Source organism: Panthera leo, chromosome A1 (genome assembly GCF_018350215.1).
Source record: "Panthera leo isolate Ple1 chromosome A1, P.leo_Ple1_pat1.1, whole genome shotgun sequence".
In the NCBI taxonomy this organism is placed as follows: Eukaryota; Metazoa; Chordata; class Mammalia; order Carnivora; family Felidae; genus Panthera; species Panthera leo.
In genome coordinates, this window is record NC_056679.1 from 137,569,677 (window position 1) to 137,589,909 (window position 20,233).

The following is a 20,233-nucleotide window of genomic DNA, read 5'->3' on the forward strand; positions in this document are numbered from 1 at the left end:
CGACTGAGAAAGGTGACAACATCCAGTCACGGCACCTGGGGTAAGATGGCCTGAACTCAGAGCCATCAGGAAGCCTCCTGCTTAGATCCGTCTCAGCATTATCCTTGTCCAGGTTAACTGGGCACGCTCAGAGAAAGTAGGACAGGGTCACACCTTGGCACAGAATAAGCAAACTACAGCCCACAGGACAAATATGGCTGCCTCTTATTTTTGTGTGGCTCGTGAACTAAGCATGGTTTTTTAACCTTTTTTTTTTTTTTAGACCGAGAGAGAGCATGAGCAGAGAGGGATGGGGGGTTGGGAGGGACAGAGAGAGAGAGAGAGAGAGAGAGAGAGAGAGAGAGAGAGAATCTTAAGCAGACTCCATGTTCAGTGTGGAGCCTGACTCAGGGCTCAATTCCACGACTTTGGGATCATGACCTGAGCCAAAATCAAAAGTCAGATGCTCAACTGACTGAGCCACCCAGGCACCCCTGATTTTTATGCTTTAAACTGTTGAAAAAAATTTTAAAGAATACTTTGTGACACATGAAAACTGTATGACATTCAAGTTTCAGTGTCCATAAGTAAAGTTTTATGGGAACATAGTGACACTCATTTGTTTACATATTATCTGTGTCCAAGGCTGCCTTCCCGCTATGACAGTGGAGATGAGCAGGTGCAGTCGAGACCAAATGTCCTACAAGCCTAAACTACGTACTCTCTGGCTCTTTTACCGACTGTATTTTAAGCCTTTGAAGTGTAGCAGAATATGACACCCCAAAATGTGGCACGTTGGCAAATCGTTTGAGCTGTAGGCACTTGAAAAAGAGCAAATGCAGAGAGCCTTCCTCTGACCCCCCCGCCCCTTGTCTGCCTGAAGACAAGTTCTCCAAAAGGAACCCCATTGTCACAAATCTCCTCCCTGGGGGTCTCATCAACCAGGGAAGGTTAACTCTTGCCACAGGAAAGCAGGCTGGAAGGTGACACAGAAGCTGATACCACACCCAGGCTTTGTCACAAAATGTTACACCTTTCACGATGGCCAGGCAGGGATCGTGACCATCAGCGGCACCGCCACAGCAGAGGACAGGGCTCCCTGGACTGTGGGCCACCTGCTGACACAGTCTTGCGGAAAGTGAAGTGAGTCTAGGAGCAAAATGGGGTTGGGTTGCCGAGGACCCTTCCGTTTGGGGACACTGATTTATGCAGACGGTGTTTGCTTCTGGGGCTGTGTCTCTCACCGGCAGCATGCAGCCACAGAGGTCCTGGCTTAGAAAGGTGCTGGCGGGAGGTGTGGGCTGAGGTGGATGGGCGTGGAGGCCTGGACATCCCCGGGGTCATTCACGTGAGGTTTAAGGTGCCCAGGATTGAGGCAGGATTTGAAATGGGAGGGGCCTGAGCAGCAGGGGCCAAAACCTGAGCTGGACGGTGGGAGGTCTGGGATGTCCCAGATGACAGCGACAAGAAGGGAGAGGGGACACAGCGGTTTAAACAGTCAAGGGTAGGGGATGGGTCGTGTCAAAGGGATAATAAACTATGCTTGTGACAAGTGCCCTGAATGAAAAAATACCAGATGCTCTGAAAATAACAAGGGGGGTGTGGGGAGTCGGGGCTGATCTAGATTGGAGGGTCTATCTGGGGAAACGGCATTTTATTGGCGAATTAAAAGATGAAAGGGAGTTTGTGAGCTTGCCCTTGAGTGACTCAAAACTGACACGGAAAAAGAGCCACGGCTACCTCTGGTGGGCGATGAAAAAGGATGCCGTGGGCCAAGCTTCAGGCTCACTTAGGAGAGGGAAGAAGCACGGGGCCTCGAATCCAGCCTTGCCGCTTCCCTGCAAGATCAGGTCGGAGCTGCTCACCCCCTCTGTGCACACGTAAAATGGGGAACAACAATACTTATGTCATTGGCTTGTCAGGAAGTGCGAATGAGTCAGGTGTGTGCGTCACCACAAACAAGAGTCTGTTTTATGTGGGAGTTAGCGATTATTATTATTTAGGAGAAATTATTTCTTCGGGGATGGCATCCAAGCCTAAATTACAGCAGGTCTTTCTCTCTGTATTCATTTCATCCTTTCAATAAGCCTGTGAGATAGGTTAACAAGAAAAAAACCCCAAAGAGCAGTTTTCTGTTCCTTCTTTCTGGATCAACACCGCCTCAAGCCCTGGCCTTACCTGCATTCTGCTGCTGTGACAAGGGGCCTTTTGTTAAAATCTGGGGCACTTAGGAGGTGGCTTCCTGCCAAACTGCCTTTTAATCTCTCAGATGCCCGGCTCTCAGGTGTTCAGCTTCTTACCGCTTCAGTTTTTAGGCCACGGTCGCTATGGGAGAAGCCAAGTGTTCGAGTGTGTGACTGTGAGGGACCACCGGGGACGCTGCACCCTGCCTCGGGGCTCCAGCTGGGGGCTGGGGTCCCCACAGATGCCACTTCCGCCATCGGGTGGCCCGCTCCCAGTCTGGGCAGAGCCATTCGGAGAGCCATCTCTACGTGTCTCAGACAAGCGTCCACACCTGATCCTGGCATCCACACCAGACCATACCATCCATCACCACGAGCTGTGTGAATCAGGTTGGAAATATACCCAACGTTTCGTTTTCCTTTCCTTTTCTCATTTATTGTCATATCTACTTCACCTGGCCATACTTTTGGAGCACTATAAGCTGAACTGACTCCTCTTTGGAATCATCGGGGGCAACCAGGAAGTGGAGGGCCAGAACCGAGGGTGTAGTGATGGGCCCGAGATGCACAGGTGGATCCAGGAGAGGACGGCAGGTAGAACCCCGGACCCTGGCCACCGACTGGCTGGGGGAGCAGCCTGCATGGGTCCCCACATATCCCTCCGGGGACACCAACAGCGGCAAGGCCCCTTCCAGAAGCTTTGGTGGCTGGGGATGGTGGTGGAGCAGAGGCAGAACAACAGGGCAGACAACACAGAGTGGCCATCTGGACAGGTCGTTTTTGAAATCATGTCATAAATACCTTTGAGGACTCCTAGAAATAACTGGGAAATGTGCTATGGTTGAGTTAGCAGCGGCTCAGACCATTGCAATTGCGCAAGAGAAGTCGACACGATTCATTTTGCTCTGAGAGAGAGCTCCTGATCTCTGTCCTCATCTATCCCTTAACCTTCTCCATGGATTGGTCAGATCAGCCTTGTGAAAATTATAGGCCAGGAAAGAGGCACAGATAGAAGATGAGGTGACTAGCCAGAAATACATTGTTGGTGGCCGGTCACGTGCCAGAAATTTATTCTTCAAGACATCCTCTGAGGTAGGTCTGCTTATTCCCGTGTTACAAATGAGGACACTGAGGCACGGAAAAGTTGTTTGCCTGCCCAAGGTCACACAGCTACTAGGTGGCAAAGCCGGGATCTAAACTGTGGTCCACTCACACCCTTTTACATGCTGGGGAGAAACACTTTGTTCTTTGCCACCCAGTCAGCACGAGGTGTTAGATGGAGGCAAGGCAAGGCGCCAGGAAACGGTCACATTTCCAGAAACTTCTTGCTGTCAGTGTGTTGGTCTGTCCTCCAGCCCGCTGCCCGCAGGCTGCCACCACTGTCGAAGTGCCCTCTCTGTCTGGCCAGTCGGAGGCCGAGACCATTGCAAATCCTCACTCACTCTCTCCGAAACAACCCCTCGAGTTCCGGAGCCCTGGCTTCAGCTCGCTGCACTCCTGCCAAGCTGTTATCGCCAGTGAAAGTCAACAGAACCATTCCAGGCAATAAAATGACTCTGCAAAAGATCAGTCTGCACTGGGGGTCAGCTAAGGGGCCAAATAAAAGCCCTCGGCTCAAGCCCGCCAAGTCAGTCCATCCTACCCAGGTATACCTGTCAGGCCTATTCTAAGTCCCACACAGGGGCGCAGAGGAAGGAGATGCCCCGGAGCCTCGGCCTCCCCTGACCGCGGCAGCTTGGCAGGGGCCAGCAGCTGTAGGACACCCGCCTAGGTTCAGAGGTGTCGCCAGGTGTCCTGGGAGCACTCCCTGAAATACGGACCCGAGACCAAGCGCTCGAGAGCAAATTCCATCAGAGTCCCGAGAAACGTCAGATACGGGAAAGAGAAAAGCATGCTTCGGGCTGCTGAGGTTAATTTGGGGCAGAAGAGAGAAACAAGAATGTGGCACACTTGGCTGCTTCCCTGTCCTTCTGCAGTCTTGTAAATCCGGAAAACGAGATACTGAGCGCCAGAAGCCAATCTGCACCGCCGGCCCGCCCCAAGCTGCTTCTCAGCGGGGCAGTGCTCCCGGGAGTGTCACGTGGCCTGTCCCGGGGTTGGGGTGGGGGGGGAGTGGAGGACACGGTTCCGCAGGGCACTGCTCTGGGAACAGAGCAGCGGACGTGGCCGCACTGGCGGAAAGCGCTCCCTCCTGGCCACGCTGGCTGCCGGCGGCCCCTGGAGACACTGGAACCCCCGCACCGGTCAGCCCCGGACTGCCCACGGCTCCGTGCCTGCTCGGAGCCCTCAGTCGCACTGATTGCTACCCGGCGGGTGTAGCCACGTATGCACGTGTGAGAGGGACCCCAGCCCTCTTGATTTAACCAACAGACCCGACAGAGCACAGGAAAGTTGCCTACTCAACGTCTCCACTCAGATGTCTCCTGGGCACCTTAAAGTTAACAGGCCCCAAAGCTTCCCTCTCAAACTGGTCCTGCCTTCATTCTTCCCATCTTTTCTTTTCTTTTCTTTTTTTGTTATGTCTATTTAGTGTTGAGAGAGACAGAGCACGGGCAGGGTGGGGGCAGAGAGAGAGGGAGACACGGAAACTGAAAAGGCTCCAGGCTCTGAGCTGTCAGCACAGAGCCCGACGTGGGGCTTGAGCCCAGGAACCATGAGATCATGACCTGAACGGAAGTCGGGCACTCAACTGACTGAACGACCCAGGTGCCCCCATTCTTCCCCATCTTGGGGCAATGCCAGAACCATCCTTCTGGTTCCCCAGGCCCAAAAGCTTAAAGTCAAAACCCACATCCAGTCCAAGGAAAACCCTGTTGACTCTCTCTTCCTGGCATGTAGAGAGTCCAATTGCCTTATCACCTCCAAACACAAGCTACAGTCATTTATCTCCTGGGTTATTTTATTAGCCTCCTAAATGTCTCCCTTCTACCCTTCCTGAGTCTGAGGAGGACCTCATGTGACTCTCACCTGGAAGCCACTGTTTCCTTTAAAAAAAAAAAAAAAAGTCAGACTACGACACACTCCGCTAAAGAAGCTTCCCAAGACTTATCATGTCACTCAGAGCACCACAAAGCTTTTCGCAATCTGGTGCATGTGCCCCTCCCCCCCTTCACCTCACACCTTTCCTCTCTGACTTCCTCTCCTATTCCTCATCCCCTTGCTTACCTCATCACCTTCGCCTCCCTCTTGTTCTTCCTCGAATATGCCATCCCTGCTTCTGCCTCAGGGCCTTTGCATCCGCTCTTTCCTTTGTCTGAAGTGCTCTTCCCACCTTTGCCAAAATATCACTATTGTTCCCTGTGATAGTTTTATAATATCACTATTATAAATAGTGATAGTGATAAATATCACTATTGTTCCCTGTGATAGTTTTATAATATGTTATAAATATGTTATAATTATAAATACTATAATATGTTTATAATGTTTATAATATGTTTTATAATATGTTCAAGAGGTAGAGACTAATTTCCCTCCCTTTGACCCAACTCGAAGGAACAACGCAAAGCCAGGTGATGGTGTAGGACGTTAGAGACCACATCACGAAATGCACTGCGTCTTCCCCCTCCTTCGCTCTCTCTTGGATCACACAGTCTAGGGGAAGTCAGCTTCCGTGTCATGAAGACAATCAGGCGGCTCTCTGCAGAGGTCTACATGGTTGGAAACTGAAGCCTCCTGCCCAGAGCCATGGGTGAGCCACCCTGGACCATGGGTGGGTCTGCCACCCACCAGCCCCAGTCACCTTCAGATGGCTTGACAGCAACCTGATGGGAGATCCCCAGCCAGAACCACCCTCCCCCATCTGTTCTGAGATTCCAGCCCCTCAGAAACAGTGAGAGATAATAAATCTTTGTTGTTTTAAGCTTCTAAGTTTTGGGGTAATTTGTTAGGCAATAATAGATCATCACTATGCTCGCTTCCCCATTCCCTTCAAATTTCTGCCAGTGTCGCCTTCTCAGAGACGCCTTCCTCAGCCACCCTGCTGAAAGCGAAATGTCCCCTGCCTCCTCCTGGGATTTCTTACTCCCCACAGCACTTACTGCCACCTAATACTCCGGATAGCGTACGTGTCTTTTTTTTTTTTTTTTAATTGTCTTTCTCCTCCTTATTAAAATAGAAATTCCAGGAGGGCAAAGGATTTTGTGTCTTGTTTATTGGCATGTGTTCAGTACTCACTAAATATTTGCCGCATGAATGAATGAACGCATGCCACGTCTTTGCTGTCCAGATTCACTTCCTGAATGCAAGATTCATCCGTTTTTAATAGTTCATTCTGCAGCTCTTTTTCTAAGGAGTCTGTCTGGTCTTGTCTTTTTTCACTACCACACAAGCTGGAAAAGGCCACTTGGTTTTACACAGGCAGGAGGTGACCCAGCCTCTTTCCTGAAAGTAGGTCTGCTATGAAAACGAGCACCTTGGAGGCTGGTGGTCATGTCTTTCATACTTGAGTGCTGATCGGTTTCTAAGGATTTTAATTTAGTCAAACAGGCTCCAAAAGACAAACAGTCCAAGCGGCAGATATATCCCAAATGGAGGCTAATCTGATCGTCCTTGGTGCCAGTACATTCAAGTCCGTCATGTGTGGCCAGCCCGCAGTCATGTGGCACCGGGGGGGGGGGGGGGGGGGGGGCAGCTGTGTCAACAGGGCCCTCGCAGGTCCGCACACGACGTGACCAGAGACTGAGTTTCAAATACAGGAGAAGGAAAGCATGAGCGGGGAAAGCAGATGGAAACCCCCTTGTACAAAAAAGAGCTGTTAGCAGGCCTGCGTAGGGAGAGCACTTTCTGTATTCAGGGCCTGTGTTCTTAGAAAGCTCCGTGTCCTCTGCTGTTGTGAAATCACCCCTGCTGGCTCTCTGCTTGTTAGCTAGGTGTACTTTGAGGCCTCTCTACCTTGGAAATATCCTGACACTTTGACCAGAATCCCCACCCGGGACACGGATTGCTGCAATGTCCTTGGGATACGGTGTCTATATTATTACACTGATTAAAAAGCCACGTAATAAAAAGCCACATTCTGAGTTCATGGCACTGTGCGTCCTCTGGGTGATGGGTGTACCTAGGAGGAACAGCCAGAACATCTGGTTCAGGCCCCTGCTCCGTACGAGTCAGCTGGGGAGGTCAATTTTTGCCCTTGGGCCTTGGTTTCCACAACTGAAAACGGACCGGTTTTTAGCCCCCCATCCTCTTTGGCTCCAGCCTTCTCTGCGGCGCTGGAGACATACTAAACAAGTGGAGGCTGTAGGTAGAGTGGGTAACGCAGGGCCTGGCACAGAACAAGGGGTGGTGGTGTCATCAGTATTATGCATTACCGTGACAATCAGTGATGTTCAGTCAGGGAAGAGATTCTCAGAGGCCAAGGCACTCCGGCTGGGAGAAAGGCGACATCTGGCCACCGGGACAACTGTCCCCAGCAACTCCCAAAGCAGGAACGTGTCCAGTATGCCTCCCTCCCCAAGCCTCATGTCTCCGACCCGGGGGGGGGGGGGGGGGGGGGGGGGTGTCCCGCACTCAAAGTCCAGGGAAGCGCCCTTCCCTCTGCCTCCCTCTGTCCCCTCCTTCTCATGCCTTGAAATCAGCTAAGCAGAATGAGACCTAGAGAACAACTTGCTGTATTAGATATGCAGAGTGCTCACACTTTAAAAAGCTTAAAGCAATTGGCATTAACTCCAGACTGGGTTTCAGGCAAAGGGGACAGGAAGTGGGGAGAAGCGATGGAGCTGGGGAAAGTCCCCAGGGCTCCCCCGCTGTACTTGGGCTGAGCCTTTGATTCACCTTCCACAGCGCCCTGACCTCTGGTGTGGAAACTGGCACGGTTGGGTCCCTGTCACGTGTCGTGAGGCAGGTTACAAATAGCATGGGGATTAGCAAACCCATCCCGAAAGGAAAGGACTGGTTCAAGGGCAGGGAAAGTTACCAGTTTAATTCCGGTAGACTATTAACAATCGAGAACCCGAAAGGGGGTTCTGTGGTAAGGCGGACCGAGCCTAAGTGTGAGCGCGGAAGGGACAGAGCTGACCTGCCCAAGGCCTGCTTCAGTACTGGAGCTAGGAGCTCCTGCCTGGATGGCTCAGGTATGGAGGACCCTTGTCTCACATTCTAATAGAGCACAAGTTTCAGGGACCTGGTGTCTCCATAACCCTTTCCTGGTCGGGGAGCTCGCAGCGAGGGACTTGCTCCAGGGACCCCCCCCCCCCCCCACTTCAAGGTCTCTGGAGGGGCAGGAGTGGCACACGCTGCTGGGTAGACTAGCCCTAGACGGCGTCGTGGCCGAAAGCGCGGCCTGAGGAACGCAGGGCCCAGTCCTGCCTGGGCCACCAGCACATCGGAGAGAGCAGCGGGCGAGTCCCCTTCCCGCGTCTCCCTCTGCCCCAACTCTGGGCCCGGGATCCCGAAGGGAACCGGCTCCCTTCCTGCTGCCTGGATCTCGCAGCGCGCAGTTCGGACAGCCAGGAGGAGAACCTCAACTCGCCGCCCCCTACCTCCCACGGCTGTGGGCCAGAGAAGTGGCGGGGGTGCCCATTTTTCCTGGATTCCTTGCGCGCACGGTCACGGGCATAGAAGCGGCCAGATCTGCCCGCCCCGGGCTCCAAGGCCGTCCCCCGTCCTCCACTGCCGCGCCGGGCGCGTCTGCGGCCCCGAAGGGCAGCACCCGGTGGCGGCCAGCTCCCGCCAGTCGGCCCTGCCCCGCCGCGCCCCCTCTGGCACCGCCTCCTCCTGTAAATACAGTGGCGGCCCGCCCTCCGCGCCCGGACGCGCAGGTGGGAGCGTGCGGTGCCGGCTGCCACAGGGAGGCCGCGCCCAGCCGGGTGCCCACGGCCAGCGCCACCTCCCAGAGCGCGTTCCCCCAGGCCCGGGCCAGGCTCCCGGGACGCGCCCCGGCGCAGGCAGCGCGCACGCCTGACGAAGCTTCAGGTAAGCGGCTTGGGTCCCCGCGCGGGGTCTGGCGCTGCGCTTTTGGGACCAAGTCTTGGGGAGCGATGCGGCGCCAGCGCCGGAGATCCTGAGATAAACCTGCAAGGGTGGGAGCCACAAGCGGAACCGCTCGGGGCTGTTGTTGCGCTCCGGCTCCTTAAAACCCACGAAACTACTCCCTGTAAAAGACTTTTGGCTGCCCTTGCCTGGATCCCCAGATGCACCCGAGTTTTAGGCTGGGGGAGATGCCGATGATTTGGAAATGTCCTTTGAAAAATTGTGTTGGGGAGGTGGATTCGGCTTTGGGGACATTAAACGTAGGTTGGTATTTAAAAAAGGTTTACTCTTCTGTTAGTGTAGATGTCTTTGTGTCCGTTTGTGAGTGCATGTATACGAGACAGACAGACTACCCACACGCTATTTTGGATGAGGGATTAATACATATGGCAGGTGTTTAGTCCACTAGTCCATGGAAAAGAGCTACAAGTCCAGTTTTAGGCTTCTATTTACTAGTATTTGAGAATTTGCCTGAAGTCATTTGAAGCCTTGTGACTCGCTTCAGAGTTGAAGGCACCAGAAATTCCTGATAGGACTTTGTAACAGAGAATCACCCTTATCACTGGAACCAGCAAAAGAGATTACATGATCTAGATTTCTTTTTCTTCAATTAGTGCAACCTTGTCTTTAAGTGTTTGTCTCAGCTTATTGCATCTTCATAAATATAGTTTGTCTAGGTCTAAAATGGAAACTTATTTCCCTCCAATATTTCCTTCTCGCCCCAACTTCCTTCTGATTTCAGTGCACATTTTCCTGGAAAAGTACTTCCTAGTGTAAGACTAGCTATTTGCTTTCGTTACCTAAATTAGCTGACCCTCCTTGGGCCTCATTTGGATCTATCAAGATGGCCTTGGCTTTAGAGCCTCAATCTCAATCTCCTTCATATGATCATGGATACAAATGGCACAAAGCATTTTAAGTTTTCTTTCCTTGAGCAGGTAAAAATGGTGTTCACGTTTAGGTTGCCTTTTCCAGTGCCTCAACTTGAAGGGTCCTGGTAAAATATTCCACTCATTAGAGTAAGAAGAGATAACTAGTCAACGTAGTAAACTAGGCAACTTTTTCACAACGGCATAGGGCACCCTTCATATAGGATAATGTAAGCGCGAGGCTTGGTAATCTTGTGGAAGGTACTCTCCCACTTGGTTTCACTGACCCGCTTCTTCCAAAGTCAAGTTCTCTTGCTGTTTAGTGCTCTGTAACTGGTGGTTTTATTGGCTGCTTATTTTTAACTGAGCCTACACCTTTTTTGTGGAAGTGAGAGGCACTTTGGAGGAGGGTGAGTGAGAGACCATCTGCACGCCTGGGAGGCAAGGCCTCGCCTGACCCACTGTGCCACACACCCCTGGGTCATCCCAGCCCGGTCAGCCAGGCCGGCGCAGCCCCAGTGCCTGTTTGAGAACTCAAGGGGCGAAGTTTGACACAGTTCGCTTAAAATCCACCAAATCCACTCTGTTCCTGAACTGCCTTCCCATTCAATTGAAACTGCTGACCTTGGGCCTCCTGGAGATGTGACAGCCTTAGAAAAGGGCTGGGAATGGAAAGTTGCCACAGTCTAAAACAGGAAATGGAAAGTTAGTTACTGAACGAAAATTTACTGACTTAGAAATGTTCGGAGCAGCTGTGATGAAACGTGGGATGTCTGTAAATCAGAAATAATCCCAGTAGTTCTTCCCTCACTCGCCATTGTTTTTTTGTTTTTTTGTTTTTGTTTTTGCCTGGGGAAGTGAGTTTGTAAGACTCATAACAGGAAAAGCCACGCCCAGTTACGTTTATTGTATGGGTTTTGTTTTTTTAAAGATACTCTTAGGTGCATGGTCATTGCATTTCCTCTTCTTGAGTATCTACATAAAATTACATATTCAAAAGTTTCTGAATGCCGGTGCTTCTGACTCATAAACCAGCTCATTGTTCCCCAGTGTATCCCTTGCATAAAGTTCTGTTCCTATGATTTCATCCTAGTGTGATTTCTGAAATGGCCAGGGCGGGTCAGGAACACCTGTGCCCACTTTAATTTGGTGTTTGGTTACATTTTCAGAGCTATTGAGACCAACCACCCCACCGGAGGGAAGGAAATCCATTCTGCCTGGCTCTGGGGAAGGGGCCTCTTCTGGCCATGTCTCCTGTAGCTGCTGCTGAGCCAGATGGGGTCCAGCCAGACAGGAGTGTCAGCAAGGTCATTTTCTTCCTTTTTGTCTTTGGTGCCATCCTGTTGTGCGTGGGAGTCCTGCTCTCCATCTTTGGGTTCCAGACATGCCAATACAAAACCTTCCCAGACTGCAGCATGGTGCTGAAGGTCGCTGGGCCTGCCTGTGCCGCCGTTGGGCTCGGGGCTGTGATCCTGGCCCGCTCCCGGGCACGGCTTCAGCTCCGGGAGGGGCACCTGCGAGGCAGTCAGGCAGACCCCGACCGAGCCTTCCTCTGTGGAGAGAGCCGCCAGTTTGCCCAGTGCCTCATCTTTGGGTTTCTGTTCTTGACAAGCGGCATGCTCATCAGCATACTTGGCATCTGGGTCCCTGGATGTGGCTCCGACTGGGCACAGGAACCCCTGAATGAGACAGACACTGCCGACGTGGAGCCCCAGATCTGTGGATTCCTATCCCTGCAGATCATGGGACCCTTGATTGTACTCATGGGATTGTGTTTCTTTGTGGTTGCCCATGTTAAGAAGAGAAACAACTTGAATGTGGGCCAGGAGGCCTCTGAAGCTGAAGACAGACAGATCCAGAACACGGAGCCCGTCCAGGTCACTGTAGGTAGGTGGCTGTCATTCCTACGCATGCTCGTAGCACAGTGGCTGTAGCATCAACTGGGCTGCCCTCGGGTCTGGCCCAGAGTCTCTCTTTTTTGTGTCTCTCTCTTACACACATGTGCACGCATACGCACATGTGCACAGTCCTGCTGCTGTGTTAAGCCCTGGAAGAATCCTTGTACACCTCATCTCCTCCCAGCAATTCCTTATTATTTAGCAAAAGCACTGGGACATTAAGTTGTGACCTTGACTGAGGTCACAGAGCAAATTAAGAGGAAGGTGACAGAAATTGCTAAGGAGAGCTTGGGAACCTTCTGTCACGTTAGAGACCTGCCAAGTGACATGGCACTTTGTGCCGGCCATGCAGACTCTCATCCCTGGCTATCACTGGCTGGTTGTCCTTGGGAAGTCCTTAACCTCTTCCGGCCTTAGTTTACATATCTATAAAATGAGCCTTGCATTGCTGAGATTCCTTGCAGCACTAACATTCTAGGATCCTGTCTGTCCCAAGGCCAGTCATCTTCTATGTTTTGAGGCGGCTTTCTGCAAGGTTTCCCACGTTGTTCTTCGTTTGCTGTCACTTTATCCGTGGCTTCAGGATGGAGGCGAAGTTTGGAAATAGTGGCACAGATGAAACTGAACTGTGATCGCACCTGTCACTTCTTTCCCCCATGGAATGCCCAGCCAGGACTTATGAGTTCTCTGGGTTCTGCAGAACAGATGGAGGAATAGCTCCCAGAGTCGGCCCCCTACAGAACATCAGTAGCTTTTCCTCAGTTTCACACAACCAATGAAAAACCCCACTGCTGTTCAGTTTCACCAATCGCTCTTTTCTTTTTTCAGTTTCCTGCTTTGGAAAGGGAAAAGCTCTGAAGCCGTAGCCTTGACATCTGCAAGGCTCGGCAAAGAGCATGATGGGACAGGAGCAGAGAAGGAGTGTGGTGCACGTTTCTCATGTTCAGGGGGGGGGGGTCTGGTGGAAGCAGCAGTATTCACGGCAGGGGGTTCCCTGGACTGCCAGCCTCGCATGGCACCGGCCTTGGAGAGCAGGGCACATGGGTTTACAGACGCATCCTTGAGCCATGGTTGAAGTTCCCGGCTTATTTGTGTATTTATGTATTTATGGGGGCCACACCAATATCAGTTATACATTAATAATAGCTAACACAGATGCAGGGTTCATCCTGGGACCAAATACCCATCCAAGTGTTCTTCAAGGACCTACTCTGTCAAATTCTTTCACACCTACAACCACCCAATGAGGCAGCCTACTCTTAGTATCTCCACGTTAGAGATGAAGAAACTGAGGCACAGGGATCTCAAATAACTTGCCGAGGGCACAGACCAGCAAGTGGCAGAGCCAGGATCCCAACCCAGGTAGGTGGCCACGCACACACCGTGGCCCCGCGTAGCACTGGTTTCGCCTAGGGTCCTGGGCAGCCGTTACTTGGCTAAAGGGCTTACCCTATGTTGTAGATGTTCTCAGTCCTTTTGGGGAACACGGTGGGTCTAAGTAAACACACGCGTTTGATGCTTACAGTCTTCCACTTACTCGGGAGCATTTCGAGGTATGCCCTTGGGGTTTACTATCGGGGGATCTTTGGGGCTCAGCCTCTCTCCTCGTGGCTGGAGTTGAGGGGCAGCAGAAAGCAGGGCTGCTGGTGCTGGGGAACAGTGACTCCTGGGTGGTCTCATCCTGAGGCTGGCTTTTCCGCTTAACCCTTTCAGTACCATCACCCCTGTGAAAGTCTGGCAGCCTAACTCCTTGTTTTTCTCTCCTTTGATATTATGGGATAGGGTTTAGGTTTTCCGCAGCCATGCCTTTTGGTGTAAGTGCTAAGACTCCAGATAGACGTTGTCTGTTGATGCTCAGTTCTGCCTTATGAAGGATTGGGGTGATAAGAGGCAGTCCTTGGCCAAGTCCCAGAATTCAGCTGTTCCTGGAATGGAAGCCCCTCCTCCCCAGACACACGAGATATCCCCGTTGTGGGCACACTCAGTGCCGCGTCCAGGATATACAAGCAGGGCTATGAGCTAGGCCTCCCTTGAGGGATGTCTGCTGTCACCTCCCAGAAGACATCAGGTCCTGGGGGACACAGTGAAAGGGAAATCCAGGGGGGACGGGGCTGCTTTCAGGGAGAGCAGGTTGCAAGGGTGGGGAGGGCGGGGAGCCTCCCTTGCAGAGGGAGGACAAGCAGAGGCTTGGACAAGCCCCAGAGACAGCTGGTGGCTTTGAGCACTTCCTTGTTTGCATTGGACAGGTGACCGGCCTGCTCTAGAGGCTTATTCCTGGGGCCTTTGTTCCACACTGTGTAATTAAAGTGCACAGTCAGCCTTACTTCCTCTGACCTACCAAGACCTGTGAAAAAAACTACATGAGGATCCCAAGATAACCATTATATGTTATCAAGTTTAGGTTAGCGACGTACATTTTAAGCTCTAGGCACCATGTGCTCACGGAGGGAGAGAAAGACTTAACACATTTTTGGCAGGGCTAAGTCCGCTTTGGGGAAGCAGTCGAGGTAATACGGCGGAGAGTGGCCAGCCGGGAGTGTTTCGTCCGACACGTGGATCGGTGCCACTTGCCGGTGGCCTGGGCTTTAAGCACCTTCGCGGGTGTGTTAGAGCTGAGTCAGTCTGCTGTGTGACCAGCACACAAGAACCCAGCCCTCCTGCCCGTTCTCTGAGGCAGGTGCAGTTAGGGATGGCCTGCCGGTCACAGATGTGACAGCCCAGGCCCCGAGAGTCTGGTAAATGGCAAATGGCACCCTGGTAGTGGTAACGAACCTTGTCCTGACCTAGACGGGCCTCGGGTCTGCTGCCCGTACAAACCGGTTGCCTCCCTGTGGTGAATCAAAGTCCTCTCTCCTTCACGTTGCCTAAGCTGTCATTTGGTGCTGCCGGCTTTCCAGAGGCTGCCCTCGGACCTCGATTTCAGCAGACCTCTGGTGCTGCCGCAGGGCCAGAATGATCTGGGCAACCCATGTGGGACGTTCTGTATTGGAATTGGAGTACAAGGTAGAGTTTGCATCTGGTTTCCACTGTCTCCTCCCCACAACACGGGATGTGTTCTGGAATGAACAGCAGCAACAGAAAGGCAGACACAAAAACCAAAACCGAAAACAGAAAAACAAGCTTAACTGGAGTGTGACTTTCTCTTGGAAAGCTTGGTGAAAGGGTGAATAAAAGCTTGTAGAAGGGCGCGCAGCACAGCTTTGGCAGTTGAAAGAGCGGCTGTGGCCTAGCCTGTTGTCATTTGCTCAGAGGCTAACACCGCATGTAAGGAACAAGGCGCCTCATCCAACAGCTCAGTGTCGATGACTCACAATTTCAAATTGAGAAGGAGTAAGCTTTGCAGCAGGAGACAACCCCAGGAAGCGAATGCTTCACAGAAACGCTTTAGCTCAGACTTGCTAGCAAATAGTGGCCCACTGTTTGAAAAAAACTGTGGTAAAATATAGATCACATGAAATGTACCATTTTAAGCGTTTCTAAGTGCACAGAGGCATTACGTACATCCGCGGTGTTTGGAACCATAACCACTACCAAGTTCTAGAAGTTTTTCATCATCAAGAAGAAACCGTCCCCCGTTAAACATTCATTCCAATTCCCCCTTGTCCCAGCCCCTGGCTACGTCCACCCTATGTCTCTGTGAATTTGATAGTCCCGCTTTTCAATTCTGGAGTTGGCATAGGTGTTTTGACCTTTTACATACATGGGCCAAACGTAACAATTTATTTTGCTCTTGTTGATGTGCTTGCATTTCTTTCTCACCTGTTTTCAACGAAATACTGTCTTTCCTCAGGTGATGCCGTGATAATATTCCCACCTCCTCCACCACCTTACTTTCCTGAATCTTCAGCTTCTGCAGTAACCCGAAGTCCTGGGGCTAACGGTTTGCTTCCGAATGAAAATCCACCTTCGTATTACAGTATTTTTAACTATGGGTAAGACTTTGCGTTTGCACTTCAAGAGTAAGCATGTTTAACCTTCTTGGGTCTGTGGCTAAGCTCAGGCCAAATTAGTTTTAAGGCTGCGGTACAGGAATCAACGTTAGAGGGGGAGGATCTTTTTTGCTGACATGATATCAGAATTATTGCCTTAATAGTAACGGTACCTTTCAGGAAACTGTAGGCAGCACATACGTGAAAAATTGTAAAGGTGGTTATGCCGGGTTAATATGAAGCCTTCTCCAGCTATCTTTATGAGTTCCTAGCATGGGTGAGCCTCCAAATGTTTAACACTTCATCAGCCAGACTGAGCACTGGGACAGGGCTTGCGAGGCCCCCTATGTTAGGCTTTGCCGCTTTAGATCATCGGGAGATATGGGGGTCCCCTAGCGACCTCCAACAGGTACACAGGTTTTCAGTACCTCATGGAGGTACTTGGGTGATTGGCTAAAATCAGCTTGCACCCTGACCTGACCAAGTTTGGCTTCTCTTCTCAATATTCAGTTGTTCCCTGGGCCTCGGAACCTTCTCAGACTGAATGAAGAGATAGATAAGATTCACACTCCCCTCTGCCACGCTCCCCATATGCCACAAATTAGGACGCATACCTGGGGTTAGATTAAACAACATAAATCTAGGTGTTTTTCCTTCCTGCAGAGGGACGCAGCTGAAGGTTTTAGAGACATGGCCATTGGATGCAAGCGGTGGTTGGTGCAGTTCATAATGGGGAAAGGCTGGAGGCGGCCAGACTGGCTGGGAGGCTGACTTTCATGGCCACCGGGATGTCTGGAAACCCCCACTGCTGGGGATGGGCGCTGCCTTACCTGGTCCTTCATGTTTTAAGGCCCATGTTCTTGTTGTGCTTCAAACTGGGTGGTGAGCTGGAGATCCAACCAGAGATGGATATAGGAACCGTCCTGCAGGGATGAAGGGGAGGTTACGTTCTGGGCATTTGTAGAATTTTGTTAGTGAATTTTTATATTCTTTACTCCAATGATGAACCTCCCCAAGCCCTAAATAAATGTCTATTAACTTAAAAAACGACAACAACAACTCCTACTTGCTACTACCATGATTTCTGTATGCCACAGTCTGGCTTTACTTGCATTATCTCATGTAATTCTCATGGGTAGGAGAGTAGGCACTCTGATCATCCCCATTTTACAGATGAGGATGCCGAGGCTTAGTGAGGTTAAATAACTTGCTCACGATCACACGGCTAGAAAGCGGTGGAGTAGAAATTCAGAGGCAGGTCTGCCTGGTAGAACTCGCTCCAGTAACCACTGTGCTTTACTGCCTCCCTTCAAGTTTTTGGTTTGATTTAATTTTCTATTTGCCTCAGTCTGTCTGCCTTATGCTAGCTGTCCCGGAATACAGAAACAGAGAAGAGTCAGGCAGAGAAGACTAATAACTCTGTGTGTGTGTGTGTGTGTGTGTGTGTGTGTGTGTGTGTGTATACTCATTTTGGATGGCACCTATAAGTTCCTACCTCGCGTCTTCTCAATGTCAAGGAAAACAAAACAGGGTGAAATTCTCTTAATGTTACAATCAGCTGTAAGGAAAGTAGGGAGTAAGGAATCGAGATGTATCTATAAGAAATACAACATGGAAGAAATTACTCCTGAGATCCTTGCAAATGCTCCTAAAAGCATATAATTAAACGTTTGAAAAGAACCTCATATTTAATGTGTGTCACTATTCTCTCCTTCCTTTCTATTCTCCTTCCTTCTTTTTAGTAGGACCCCAACTCCTGGGGGCCAAGGTGTGGGCTCTGAGAGAGATTGTGAGTCTATATACACCATTTCTGGGTCTCCTTCATCCGCTGGGATCTCATACACTCCGCATCTCTCCTCTGAACTGCCTCCCAGATACGAAGAAAAAGAAATCGCGGCAACCACATCCTTATCCCCATCTTCTGAGCCTTCCCGACCGTGACTCCAGTTCATTTGTACATAAAATCAATCACTATTTTATATAATTTGTTTTGTAATAAAAAAAAATACAGTGGCATCGGCTCTGTTCTGATTTCCCTGGCTTTTCAGTATCAACATCCGTAGCGAACGTTCTGCACTAAGCGCTCTGGACCACGGGCGAGGCAAAGTGCCCATAAGCTGATTCTCTCATTTAGACCTACTACATTCAACCTGGTAGACGAAGAAACAAAGGTTCCGAGAGGCTAATTAAGTTACCCTGGGTCACACTGCTTCTCAGTGGTGAGGTTGGGTTTTGAACCCATCTAGCTGGGTTCTGAAAGCCAGCCTGTGGCTACCCTGTTTCTGTCAAAGGCTGACCGGAGGCAGCTGTTAATGTTTAGCCTGGCCCATTCTATTTCCAATGTTAACTGCTTCTGAAGCAGAGAAACTAGACGACTCTCCTAAGTTCTTTATTATTTCTTCCTCTTCTTGCCTTCCCTCTCCCCGTCGTCCTTCTTCCTGCTCCTCCTATTCCTCTTTTCTTTCTTCCATTTTGCAAGAAGGTAATTAGGTCGTTTACACCAGGACAGTGACCAGCACGTTGATATCCTGAAGCCTCCTCGTTGTGGAATGACACCGTCAGAAAAGAGATTTCTTGGGCTACTGTGGTAGCTAGATTCCCGTGGAAGGGTGTGCCTTTCTGTTACAACGTATTGGTGCTAGGCTGCCTGGACCACCGACTTTTATTCTTATAAGGCTACTGATGAACAACAGCTTTTGTACTGTTGGGTGCGAAGGTAAGTATTTCATTCTAGGTATAAACCAGAAATCACCACTAAGTATTAGCAGTTCTACCCGGGAGAAAGTGACTTTTGGAACATAAAAATCTGTGGTAACAGCACTGTTGTGATAATGAAATCACGCAAAAACGTGAACTTTTTATGCCTTTACACAAGCCTAACCCCCATAAAAAATCCATATTACCCATGGGGCGCCTGGGTGGCTCAGTCGGTTAAGCGTCCGACTTCAGCTCAGGTCATGATCTCATGGTCCGTGAGTTCGAGCCCCACGTCAGGCTCTGTGCTGACAGCTCAGAGCCTGGAACCTGTTTCAGATTCTGTGTCTCCCTCTCTCTCTCTGCCCCTCCCCTGTTCATGCTCTGTCTCCCTCTGTCTCAAAAATAAATAAAAGTTAAAAAAAAAAAACATAAAAAAGAAATCCATATTACCCAGCAGTTAGGTGCCTGAAAGCAGAATTTAAGGGCGTTAATGCTCCAGTAGTTCAACCGAAGTCATGACTGATTCCATGGGAATTACCACCACCATAAATCATGGGTACCAGCAATGATCTATTTTTGAATTGGACGTTTATTGAACTACTCTTAAAATTCCATGTGTTTTTTTTTCCTGGAAGGTTAATTATTCACATTTTAAAATTAGAGCCAAGGGTAGATTATGACCACTTCCTTCTGCTGTTATTTGTTTAAAACGATTAAGCTGAAATTTCTAGGTAGACTTCATACTGAACACGTATGAGTTCTCCTTATATCCAAGACCTTTTAGTGGCTCAAAGCTGGGGTTTGTAACTGGGTATTTTCCCTTTCTATGCTAATATAATTGAAATGCAGTTAGAAATTCTTGGGTGTAAGTCTGACCTTCTAGTTAGGAAGTCTCTTCTACCTCTGTTGTTCTCGGCAGCATTGAGGAAGGTGGAGAATGAAGAAGACAGAGCATTGAGACAGGTCCCCGGGGTGAAGATGTTTATTGAAGGACTGACGTCACAGTGGAGCTGGGGCTAATCATTGAGTCACGGAAGATACATCCTTTGCCTATCCAGGTTCTGGCAAAGGGTGACAGCTTCTGAAAAGCCACGTAGTGGACTGTTACTTGTTTTTTTTCCTGCGTACGTATCAACATTGTTTTAAATCGAGGTAAAATTCACATAACACGAAACGAACCATTTTTCAGGTGAACAGTTCGGTGGCATTTAGTACATTTACCTGTTGCATAGTCACCTCCTCTATCTCACTCCAAAATATTTTTATTACCCCAAAAGGAACCCCACGCAACAGTCACTCCTCGTTGCCTCCCTCCTCCCCAGCCCCCGGCAACCACCAATCTGCTTCTGTCTTGGTAGAGTTACCTTTTCTAGGTATTTCATGATATTTTTCAGATTCATCCACATCATCATCCGTATCAGTACGAGCATCTTTTGGAGTGCCTGTGTGAATTCTTTTGGTCATATACCTAGGAACGGAATTGCTGGACCATGCTGACTTAAATGAAAACCTTTTCGCACAGAGGCTGGACCTTTTCTGTTCCCGCCAGCAAGGTGTGCGAGTTCCAATTCTTCCACGTCCTCACCCACGCTTGTTATTTCTTGTTATTATTATTATCACCATCATCATCATCGCCACCCCGGTTAGTATGAAATGGTACCTCATTCCGGTTTTCGTTTGAATTTCTCCAGTGACCGATAACATGG

General features: G+C 50.2%; 1 protein-coding gene across 3 annotated transcripts; it reads left to right on the forward strand.

Annotated features, from left to right (window-relative positions):
* The first annotated feature begins 8,158 nt into the window (after positions 1–8,158).
* TMEM171 (transmembrane protein 171) lies at positions 8,159–17,854 on the forward strand. Of its 3 annotated transcripts, none has more exons than XM_042906504.1 (4): positions 8,159–8,236; positions 11,173–11,890; positions 15,692–15,833; positions 17,573–17,854. In XM_042906504.1, exons 2-4 carry the CDS (start codon positions 11,251–11,253, stop codon positions 17,769–17,771), a joined length of 981 nt encoding a protein of 326 aa, XP_042762438.1. In that variant the 5' UTR covers positions 8,159–8,236; positions 11,173–11,250; the 3' UTR covers positions 17,772–17,854. The 3 variants fall into 3 exon arrangements, with proteins under 3 accessions (XP_042762438.1, XP_042762458.1, XP_042762448.1); XM_042906524.1 differs by having other exon boundaries at positions 17,576–17,854; XM_042906514.1 differs by lacking the exon at positions 8,159–8,236 and adding an exon at positions 8,936–9,077.
* The last annotated feature ends 2,379 nt before the right edge of the window (positions 17,855–20,233 follow it).